General features: G+C 39.9%; 1 protein-coding gene across 1 annotated transcript in view; it reads right to left on the bottom strand.

The window, feature by feature from the left end:
• The window catches only part of LOC126298003 (vesicle-fusing ATPase 1), an 88,978-nt gene that overhangs the window by 31,836 nt on the left and 44,485 nt on the right, over positions 1-12,657 (bottom strand). The window contains exon 7 of the mRNA XM_049989321.1: positions 4,723-4,922. Within this exon, the coding sequence (XP_049845278.1) occupies positions 4,723-4,922 (200 nt within the window). The remainder of the gene's footprint in view (positions 1-4,722; positions 4,923-12,657) is intronic.

Genomic DNA, 12,657 nt, shown 5'->3' with positions numbered 1-12,657 from the left:
ACTTTTCCAGAGATACAGCATTTTAAAATTATTTCCTAAATTCACATTTTCAAAATGGTATGCACAGTGTCATATTTGGAGGGCTGTATCTCGGAGCAGAAAGCTTTCTGGGGAAAACAAAAAAATGTGTGTTCTTTACTTAGTCCTTCATTTTAACATTTACATCTACACTCCCCTAGCTACTAAGCATTGTGTGGTGGAAGGAACAATTTGTGGCAAAGTCATATTTCTCCCCCTCTGTTCCACTTGTGGAACGCATGAGGGAAAAACGACTGTCTGAACGCCTTCAGCATGAGCTCTAATTTCTATCATCTTTGAATGGTGATCATTGCACAATTTGAAAGTTGATGGTAAAAACATATGCTCTACATCCTCGGCAAAGATCAGATTTCAGAATTTAGTGAGCAGCCCCTTCCGTTTAGCGCATTGTCTATCTGCAAGTGTGCCCCACTTCAAACTTGCTATGAGATTGGTAACGCTCTCAGGCTGGCTAAATGTACCAGCCACGAATCTTGCCACTCTTCTTTGGACCTTCTCAATCCCGTTAATCAGACTCAACTGGTAAGTGTCCCATATAGATGAACAATACTCCAAGACTGGGCAAACTAACGTATTTTAAGCAATTTCTTTTGTTTAAGGACTGCACAGTTTCAGGATTCTACCAATAAACTGCAATCTAGAGTTCATCTTGCCCATTGCTTGTGAAATCTGATCGTTCCATTTGAAATCATTTCAAATAGTCACACCCAGATACTTATGCTACCGATTCCAAAGACTGGGCATTTATTTCGTACTCTTACATGAATGGGGATTTTCACCTTGTTATATGTAGTAGGTTACACTTAATAATATTGAGAAAAATAATGCATGAAAATGAATCAGTAAACGAAACAGGATATTCCAAATTCACTGGTGTTTATGTTGATAAGAATCTGGACTGGAATACACATTACAAATCTTCAAACATTTCTGCTCTGCAGATTTGGTGTTATATTAGATTTTGGGGATAAAAATTTTAAAAAAATTGATTTTTCCCACTTTCATTCATTTGTGTCTTAGGATAAAATATTCTGGAGTAACTTACTGAGGAAAATATGTGTTTCAGAGAACCATGCAATAAAGATAATATGTGATGTCCACTGTAAACATTTTGCACACAGCTTAGGCATGCATATTCAAACAAAGAGATATATAAAAAGGCAGAGTGTGGTGTTGCAGTCGGCAATGCCTATGTAAGACAACAAGTGTTGGGCACAGTCAGATCGGTTACTGCTCCTGCAATGGCAGGTTAGCAAGATTTAATTGAGTTTTAATGTGGCGTTACAGTTGACACACAAGTGATGATACACAGCATCTCTGCTAGCGATGAAGTGGAGATTTTCCCATATGACCATTTCAAAAGTGTACCATGAATATCAAGAATCCAGTAAAACATCAAATCTTCGACATCACTGAGGCCAGAAAAAGACCCTGCAAGAATGGGACCAACAACGACTGAAGAGAATCATTCAAAGTAACAAAAGTGCAACCCTTCTGCAAATTACTGCAGATTTAAATGCTAGGCCACCAAAAAGTGTCAATGTTTGAACCATTAAACAAATCATCATCAATATTGGATTTTGGAGCCAGAGACCTTCTTGTGTACCCTTGATAACTGCACGACACAAAGCTTTACACCTCACCTGGGCCCGTCAACACCAACATTGGACTGTTAATGACTGGAAACATGTTTCCCAGTCGGATGAGTCGACTTTCAAATTTTATTGAGTGTATGGACGTGTACGGGTATGGAGACAACCTCATGAATCCCTGGACCCTGCATGTCAGCAGGGAGGCTCTGTAATGGTGTGGGGTGTGTGGTGTGGGCACTGAGTGATATGGGACCCCTGATATGTCTAGATACAACTGACACGTGACACGTACGTAAGTATCCTGTCTGATCATCTGCATCCATTCACGTCCATTGTTCGTTCTGACAGACTTGGGAAATTCCAGCAGGACAATGCGATGCTCCACATATCCAGAATTGCTACAGAGTGGCTCCAGGAACACTCTTCTGCACTTAAACACTTCCACTAGCCACGAGAGTCCCCAGACATGAACATTATCGATCATCTCTGGGATGTCTTGCAATGTGTTGTTCAGAAAAGACCTCCATCCCAGTGTACTACAATAGATTTATGGAAAGTCCTGCAGGATTCATGATGTCAGTTCCCTCCACACTACATCAGACATTAGTTGAGTCAATGCCACGTCATGTTGTGTCACTCCTGTGAGCTCGTGGGGGCCCTACATGATATTTAGACAGGAGTACCAGTTTCTTTGGCTCTTCAGTGTAATACTAAAAAGATGAATGATTTACACTGTTCATTATGCAGCCTTAGTATGTGAGATTTAACTGATGATAAAATTAGCTCTGAACACGTACAGACACTATGTGGAAATTATGTAAATGGCCAGTATGCTACAACATTTTTCACGAAGAGAGTGCTTTATAATTTTGAAACTGACTAGTTCCACTTCATAGTGTTCACAATTACAATCCACAGAACATGCAAGTAATGAACTTGCTTTTTTTTTAAAACAGAGTTTCACATTGTTTTCAATTTTGTAGAGTCAGGTTTCTTTCCCATGTTACTAATAATCTGACTATATTTATTCTTAATACAGTAATAACAACATGTCAACTTGTGGCATCATTACATTTGTAAAGACCCACACTAGATAAAATACTATATTTCAGTTTTAGATGTCAAAATGGTTACATTTGGCCAAAATTGGCAATTACAGTTAAATAAAAAATGTGATCTAGACTAATTTGTGCATAAACTACAAGCCTGGAAATGGAAAAAAGAACACAATGACACCGGTGTGTCAGACCCACCATACTTGCTCCGGACACTGCGAGAGGGCTGTACAAGCAATGATCACACGCACGGCACAGCGGACACACCAGGAACCGCGGTGTTGGCCGTCGAATGGCGCTAGCTGCGCAGCATTTGTGCACCGCCGCCGTCAGTGTCAGCCAGTTTGCCGTGGCATACGGAGCTCCATCGCAGTCTTTAACACTGGTAGCATGCCGCGACAGCGTGGACGTGAACTGTATGTGCAGTTGACGGACTTCGAGCGAGGGCGTATAGTGGGCATGCGGGAGGCCGGGTGGACGTACCGCCGAATTGCTCAACACGTGGGGCGTGAGGTCTCCACAGTACATCGATGTTGTCGCCAGTGGTCGGCGGAAGGTGCACGTGCCCGTAGACCTGGGACCGGACCGCAGCGACGCACGGATGCACGCCAAGACCGTAGGATCCTACGCAGTGCCGTAGGGGACCGCACCGCCACTTCCCAGCAAATTAGGGACACTGTTGCTCCTGGGGTATCGGCGAGGACCATTCACAACCGTCTCCATGAAGCTGGGCTACGGTCCCGCACACCGTTAGGCCGTCTTCCGCTCACGCCCCAACATCGTGCAGCCCGCCTCCAGTGGTGTCGCGACAGGCGTGAATGGAGGGACGAATGGAGACGTGTCGTCTTCAGCGATGAGAGTCGCTTCCGCCTTGGTGCCAATGATGGTCGTATGCGTGTTTGGCGCCGTGCAGGTGAGCGCCACAATCAGGACTGCATACGACTGAGGCACACAGGGCCAACACCCGGCATCACGGTGTGAGGAGCGATCTCCTACACTGGCCTACACCTCTGGTGATCGTCGAGGGGACACTGAATAGTGCACGGTACATCCAAACCATCATCGAACCCATCGTTCTACCATTCCTAGACCGGCAAGGGAACTTGCTGTTCCAACAGGACAATGCACGTCCGCATGTATCCCGTGCCACCCAACGTGCTCTAGAAGGTGTAAGTCAACTACCCTGGCCAGCAAGATCTCCGGATCTGTCCCCCATTGAGCATGTTTGGGACTGGATGAAGCGTCGTCTCACGCGGTCTGCACGTCCAGCACGAACGCTGGTCCAGCTGAGGCGCCAGGTGGAAATGGCATGGCAAGCCGTTCCACAGGACTACATCCAGCATCTCTACGATTGTCTCCATGAGAGAATAGCAGTCTGCATTGCTGCGAAAGGTGGATATACACTGTACTAGTGCCGACATTGTGCATGCTCTGTTGCCTGTGTCTATGTGCCTGTGGTTCTGTCAGTGTGATCATGTGATGTATCTGACCCCAGGAATGTGTCAATAAAGTTTCCCCTTCCTGGGACAATGAATTCACGGTGTTCTTATTTCAATTTCCAGGAGTGTATAAGAAAACTTATACCTTACCACAGTATTGCGGGTATGGCACTAAGTATTTACAGTCAGATGACTTACCTGGTGTAGCAGTAATAAATCATATACACAAACCTTTCTCGTGCGTCTGTTAATGAAAACAGAATCAAAATCCCTACAGCATCTTCCAAGATTAGTATTAAACACAGACAGAAAAATACAGCAGGGGACTTTAGTTTCTACTGTGCAGTGGTAAATATCTCAGTTTCTTAGCACATATAATCTTTCATGAGTCTGCATTCAATGGGTTTTAAATAAAGAGGAATCACAAGACGAACGTACACCTCAATTAGTGACAATCTAACTGACATAATATTACAGAATGGCAATTACTTATATTTAGCATATATTTTTTAAGCTTAGGAATTTCATCTTAGGAATGTCCCAAGACATGAACTAATAAGAGTTATCTTCATGTTTTACACAGTATATTCTACTCACTCGTTTTTCCTCCTCCTCAGCATCTGCAAATAAACGTCTAATATTGGCCTCTGATTCACCAACATATTTATCCAAAATTTGAGGGCCATTGACTATTTTAGGCTCACGAGCATTAAGCATTGTGCCTATCTGTCTTGCCATCAGTGTCTTTCCTGTACCTGGAGGCCCATATAACAGTATGCCTTTCACATGTTTGCAGCCTGTAAACATGTGAAATAATGTAGTTCAATTTTGAAACAAAAATTAGGTTTCCAAAAACACATTATACTAAGCACTAGGACTAATTATTTTATTGGTGGGGAATATTGTCTACTACGCAGATTTTTAAGTACGTAAAATGTATGGGTAATTACTCAAGCAGGCAAGAAACACATTCTAGAATAGTGGCTTTCTGTTTCTTCTACATTTCAAGATTTACCTATTGGATTACAGCTCCTACCATTGTATTATAATGAAATACACCCACAATACTGCTACAGAAACTGTGACCAAATTCAGTACAGAACTCAAACGTTAAGTGCCTTCAGTTTAACATCCAGGGAAAAAAATTGTGAATAATTTTGTAATAGTTTATCAGAACTGATTACTGTCAAAATTATTTAAGGCTATTTCATATGACTCACTTTTTAATACATCATTTTATCTGAATGCATTTTAAATGGTGTCATAACTTCAAATGTATTAAAACAATTGTTACTTCCATTGTTAAAAATTATGTATCCACCTTCATGCACAATTTTTAGATTTCCTGTGTCCCAAAACACAGTAATAAATTTTATTTCAGATTACACAGTGATGACAGTGAAATTTAATTTTAAAAAAATCATTCAAAATCTACCAGCACAATGTGGAAGAGCTTCTTGTTTAAGCAAAATATCTACACTCACACTAAGGAGAAAGTCCACTAAAGAAAAATAGTCCTGCCACTGTTGAGAATGCAACTCAGTTAAAGATAAGACATCTTAAAGAGGCAACAAGTGAATCCATTACACAGTACCTTAGGTGTGACACAAACCACTTTACTTTTTGTACAAATATGTCTGGTCCTAGGACATTAGACCAGTAGAAAGGAATGCAAATGAAAGACAGGCTTCTACAAATGTGTGATGCATCTATAAAGGAAAACATATACAAAATGATAGCATGACTTATTCTGGAGTAGGCCTATTAGTACAGTGTCTTTAGTACTAATGTTCCATGATAGCAGGCATTAAATGAATTTGGGGCATGATGATGACATGACAGTAACAGGTTGCCACAGCCCATGTTCACATCAGTGAATCTGATTGGGAATGTGAGACCCCCTAGGTTTATGGTCTTCCAAAGGTCCACAAGGAAGAGGTTCCTCACAGACCAATTGTGAGTAACACTGGTGCTCCAACATATTGTTTAACTAAACACCTTACTACTCTGTTTGAGCCCACCATTAGGTCGGTGTGAGCATTATGTTCGAAACTTGGCAGATTTCTTACACCAACTACATGACTGATATTTTTGTAAGTTTTAATGGTGGTCTCTCTTCACTAGCGTTCCTGTGTGTGATTCATTACGATTAATTGCCGTTAGGTTTAGTGTTCAATTAACAAACCCATTTCAACATGTGTAGACTTCCACTTATGTTTTATTCAATGACCAGTGCTCTGGGCAGACAAATGGAGTCACAATGGGAAGTCCACTGGGACCTATTTTTGCCAATTTGTTTATGGAAGACTTCAAGGAATGTGCCTTCAAGTCAAGGTCTTTAAAACCTGTGTTTTTCAGACATGTAGGCAATACTTTTGTTGTTTGGCCACATGACAGTAAGAACTGGAATCGCTTTTTAGAACACCTGAATTCCATGTTCACCTGAATATTTGCTTCATGATGGAGATGGAAAAGGATGGCTGCTTTCCCTTCCCCGATACATTGGTCAAGAAGAATGTTGATGGTACATCAGCGCATGCCATTTACAGGAATCCTATTCTCACTGACTTGTATGTAAATGCTGATAATTGTCACCATCCAGCTCAGCATAAAGGGGTACTTCATACCCTGGTTCACAGGGCCAAGGTCATCAAACCCTGGGAATTTGTCAAGTGAGCTAGCTCCTCCTGAGGTCACCTTTAGTCAGAATGGTTATAGCAAACTACAGATCAGATATGTGTTGCACTATCTACAAAATGTGCACACCATGAGAGATGACAATACCACAGTCACACCAAAGTCTATAGCCTTTTTGCCTTATGCAAGGAGCATTTCCAATAGGAGTGATTGCATTTTGCAGAAATATGGTGTGAAATGTGTTTTTTTGACCATCATCAAAGATTAGAGTCCTCTTGGATTCCATTAGCACTAGTCACCTTATGGAATACAACACAGAGAGACTGGTCTTACTGGTCTGCACTTCCAGCTATTTGAATAGTGTTATTAAGAAAGCAGTTGAAATTACATTAGCAAGAAATCTTATAAACACAGACAGGAGTTTTGTTTAGATTATATGTGGATTCCTGCTTTCTCCGTTGCCAAAACATAGAGGAACACAGCTAATGCTAACTGACACATTGGTTATTAATTTTCAGTATCGTTAACTTCTGAAATCTACCTTGTTTGGTTGTTTGACAGAGAGAGAGAGAGAGAGAGAGAGAGAGAGAGAGAGAGAGAGAGAGAGAGAGAGAGAGAGTGTGTGTGTGTGTGTGTGTGTGTGTGTGTGTGTGTGTGTGTGTGTGTGTGGCCTTCCCAGAATCACTCTGCTAACCTGGGGTTTTAAATTTTCTTGCATAGCACTTGCTGCAGTTCTGCCTTGAAAAATGAAAGGGTGTGCACCTGTCAAAATATTGACAGTTGCCAAACATGTCACCCAGCTGCATTACCATAAATTATTTGATTGGGAATATTTGTAAGAAAGCAAATTCTACCCTCACAAAACCAAGCTTGGTAAATTTAGATCTCCATTATTTCAGAAACATTGTGCAACAATTCTCCTGCCATCACTGTATATCTGACATAGGGATCATGAGAATAAGATGAGAAATTAAGACATGTATGCAGGTATGCAGACTATCATTTTCCTTGTTCCACACACAAACAGAATATAGTCAAACATCACTAGTGTTTGTTTGAAGCATACTCCATGATTCACTGTCGATACGTTGCAGATGTCTACAATTACTTTCTTGCAATATTTTGCAAGCACTTCAGGACATTGCTGTGCAAAATTTTAGTAATGGGGTCTCGATACTTCATTTTGGCATGAGATCTCTGAACATTATTAAAAACTATGAGGCAGCCACTCATGATGGTTTATAGTAAGGAATGAGAAGAGTGTTGTAAATAGAAAGGGAAAGAGAAAGAGGGTCAAGGAGATGAGACACATTTGTAACTAGAGAAAGTGACAATGATCTAGTGTAGGCTTAAGTGGTAAGAGAACAAGAGCTGGCATGGATTCAGTAAGATTTTGGCAGCAAGCAGCTTTCTGCCTGACAAACTGGTAAGGCAATTAATCATTTCATCTTAATTTGATGTGTGTGGGGGTAGCAAATTCTGTGAGGCATTCTTGCTTAAGGATGAACTTAGTAATGAGGAAAATAATAAAAATATTTCCAGATAAACAGCCTATTGGATTTTGAAAAGACTGGAGTCAGGTGCACAGCCACTTTGAAAATATATTCAAGTGGGAGATATTTTCACCTGATTCACTTTGCATTTTTAGTATGTATATTCATTTTGTTGGGGGGGGGGGGGCAATATTTTTTGATTTATGATACATTTCACTGATCCAATTAGCAAACTGGGCATCTTGTTGGGGGGGGGGGGGGCAATATTTTTTGATTTATGATACATTTCACTGATCCAATTAGCAAACTGGGCATCTTTTAGAGATAAATAGAGGGAGTACAAATGAATTTGAAGTGAACATTCCACATCCTACAAGGTTTCCTACCAAAGTGAGGCCCATGACCCTAACCTGTAATATACTACATATGCACAGGAACAAGCAGCAGGCTGATAAATTAATGAGTTCTGTTTCTGGCATCTCAGGAGGGAGCTGGTGTTAGTGACAATATAGGGGGAGAGGAGGGAATGAGGAGGGAGGTGGGGGGGGGGGGGGGAAGGCCATTAAATTTTCTTTTATAGGCATCAGATAAGAATACAAGGGAGAGCTGTTAAGTCTGGCAAATTTTGATTAGATAACAGGAAATTGCACTGAGTGGCATGAATGTTCAGAAGAATATTTTATTGCTGAAACTTCCCAATACTCTCCAGACATACACTGGAAATCTGACATCTTCTGCATGCCTGAAAAATTTTTCTTCTGAAGTAAATGTCAATAAAGTTAATGGTATTATGAGATTCTTGAGAGATGATAGGTCTCTCATATAAATGGGCACCCTATATTCTGAATGAAATACTATGTATTAAATTACTGACCAAAAAATCTAAAAGAATGACATTTAAGAATTTTGAGTTTAATTCAAACAACTACTATTTTCACATGTTGCTTCATATGACAAACTTCACATAACTTTTCATCCTGTCATCTTGTTAATATCAACATTCATTTATTCATCCACAAGGCCAGATGTGTCATGAATAGGGTCTCAGGTATACCACACAATACACTTTAATAATTAGCCCCACACAGCATGGGGCTCTGACCTCAACCCACTAAATCCCAAATTTTCATGGGACCAAAATGTGGAACAACACAAAACAAAAACTGAAGGACTTGATGAAACCTCACACACCCAAGCACCAGGGTTGGAACTGGTGACAGCTGTTCCCACAAGTGGATTAGATGATACACCAGTCCCAGCAGTGGAAATTGTCACAGAGAAGTTGGACAAGGTCAAGACCAAATCCTGGTCTGAAGCACAGAGGAGAAAACTTCTGAAAGAAGAAAAAGAAAAGAAAGGCAAAGAAAGGCTTCAAGAAAACAAAGACTGTCAAAGTGAAAGTGAAAGTAGTAAACATTCAAGAACTGTTCATTGTACGTTAATGATTTGTGTACGTACAAGTTCTCTTGGAAAGGGGACTGGTTTCTGTCTTTGCTGACTTTCAAGATCGTGCCTTTTTCTATAGTGCTTAGCATATGGTGCTCCTGTTTAAGGTGGTCTGTAAACATTGAATTGTTTGTACTGTATTTCAATACCTTGATGTGCTCTTCATATCTCGCATCAAATGAACTGCTAATCGCTGGATGCAGATTTTTTAACAGTCCCTGAACTGAACTGGTAGATAGCAGATTATTGGTATCTGTCTGGTTTTGATTTTAGTTTAGAGATGTGTTTATATATAGAATTATTTGTTTTGTAGGTAATGTTTATGCCCTGTCTTTTGAATATATCACGTATTTTGTAAGTGAATTTGTTGTAGGTAGGCCATTTTCTTGTGATTGTGCTGCTTCTATGTGACAATGTGGTTTGGTTCATTCCATCATTTTTGTTCTAATTTTTCTGTTAAATTTACCTAATATTTTCTTTGTATCCATTTTGGAATGTAGTCGAATTAAATCGGGTGATGCTGAGGTAATTAGATTAGGAAATGAGACACTTAAAGTAGTAAAGGAGTTTTGCTATTTGGGGAGCAAAATAACTGATGATGGTCAAAGTAGAGAGGATATAAAATGTAGACTGGCAAAGGCAAGGAAAGGAAAGCGTTTCTGAAGAAGAAAAATTTGTTAACATCGAGTATAGATATAAGTGTCAGGAAGTTGTTTATGAAAGTATTTGTATGGAGTGTAGACATGTATGGAAGTGAAACATGGACGATAAATAGTTTAGACAAGAAGAGAATAGAAGCTTTCAAAATGTGGTGCTACAGAAGAATGCTGAAGATTAGATGGGTAGTTCACATAACTAATGAGGAAGTATTGAATACGATTGGGGAGAAGAGAAGTTTGTGGCACAACTTGACCAGAAGAAGGGATCAGTTGGTAGGACATGTTGTGAGGCATCAAGGGATCACCAATTTAGTATTGGGGGGGGGGGGGGGCAGTGTGGAGGGTAAAAATCGTAGAGGGAGACCAAGAGATGAATACATTAAGCAGATTCAGAAGGATGTAGGTTGCAGTAAGTACTGGGAGATGAAGAAGCTTACACAAGATAGAGTAGCATGGAGAGCTGCATCAAACCGGTCTCAGGACTGAAGACAACAACAACAACAACATCCATTTTTTATTCTATCTGTTTCATCTGACTGCAGCTTTTGTAGTATTCTTGATAGAATTCAAAATAGTTTTGTTGTGTTGTTAACAGTAAAAATTCTACTGTTTCATCTCTGTGTGTGTTCATGAAGTAGCTGGTTTTGTGTTTCAGGTTTTCTTCGGTGATAATGGTTTCGTTAACAGCAGTGCAACTGAACATGCTTTCTACATTAAAGTCTTATACTGGGACTTTTATAACTATATAGCCTACTGGCTGAGTGGTATTTCTTATTGTCCTATCATTTTCAAGGTTATAATATTAGTTGAGTTCTGTTTCTCCCTGTCTGACAATGCATGCTCTGAGTGTTTTTAATGTGTTTAAAATCTGTTTGTTGGGTTTGATTTTAACCATTTGTTTTTTTATGAAGATTTCCTCTTTTTCTGTGTGTAGTTTTTCTCTTCTTTCTTTCTTTTTTTCTAGCACAATGATATTGTCTCTGTTAGATATTGTTATAATAATGATTTCTGCTTGCAATTTTTTCTCTAGATTAAGTTTTGATTCACCACAATTATTTTGAATTTTGTTTCCTTATTTAATCTGTGGTGGTATGTTTTTAATTTTTTCGTTTATTAATTCTCTATTTATCCTTGTATTTAAATCACTGTGGTCTTTTTTCTTCTATTGTGAGAATATATTCAGATACTATAATGAAATCATATTTGTTCATTTGTGGGTGAGTCAACATAGTGTTTCAAACCTTTTTCTAACAGCTGCTGTTTGCTGTCACTTTCTGTTATGCTTATAAGAGTGACAACCCTTGGATGGAAATTTGTGTGTGTGTGTGTGTGTGTGTGTGTGTGTGTGTGTGTGTGTGTGATGAGATTTTGTGCAATTTGAGAAATTTTCTTTTTATGTTTTAGTTACATTTTATCTATAGTGGTGCATGCACAGTATTAAACTTTTTCTGTGAGGGAAGACCTCTGGACGTTTTCTAAATCGTTTCACGCAAATGCCGGGATGGCTCCTCTCAAAGGGCATGGCTAATTTCTTTTCCCATCCTTCCCTAATCTGAGCTCATGCTCTGTCGCTAATGACCTCATTGCCAACACGACATTATGCACTAATCTCCTCCTCCTCTTCGGGTAGAAGGACCAAATAAATACTTTTAACACTGTATAAAATAATTGAAAAATCACAGAATGAATAACAAACTTTCCTTTCCCATCCTTCACTACTTCCAACCCCCACCCCACCCCCCCTCTCATTCTCTCTCTTGCTCCTCACCAATTTCCTCTCACTCACTCTCAATCACACTACTCTGTACTCACTTTTCACTTCTCTCTGCCTTTCCCCTGCCAGTTGGACCCCACACAAAGAATATATGTTGCATGGTGAAAGATGCTTTATGTGCACTAGCCTATAAGTTGTGAGACTATTGTATTGTAGAATAAAGCAAAACAAAGTGGCTGCTACAGAATTTTTTAAGGTGCAGAGGTTGGCCTGCTTAGCCATAAAAGGTAGAATTAGCAGCACACCCACTGCTGGGATGGACACCAGCTTCAATTACACAATGGAGGCAGCAGCAGCAACAACAACAACAGCATGGGCATATAGGTTAAGAATAGGAAATAACTTTAAACCTTTACGTAATTCCGAATCCCACACCAATATAGTGAATGTGGTAAATATAAGAATGGTCAGTGATATGCAGACTGATTATACAACAACTTCCAGCTGGTTCAGTAAACCTTTCAAGATAACATCTGGAAGAAAGGAGTAATGGAAGAACAAACCTCAATACTGCACAGGAGTC

Source organism: Schistocerca gregaria, chromosome X (genome assembly GCF_023897955.1).
Source record: "Schistocerca gregaria isolate iqSchGreg1 chromosome X, iqSchGreg1.2, whole genome shotgun sequence".
Lineage (NCBI taxonomy): Eukaryota > Metazoa > Arthropoda > Insecta > Orthoptera > Acrididae > Schistocerca > Schistocerca gregaria.
Note: the sequence above shows the minus strand (reverse complement) of the source record. Positions and strands in the feature narration are given on the sequence as shown.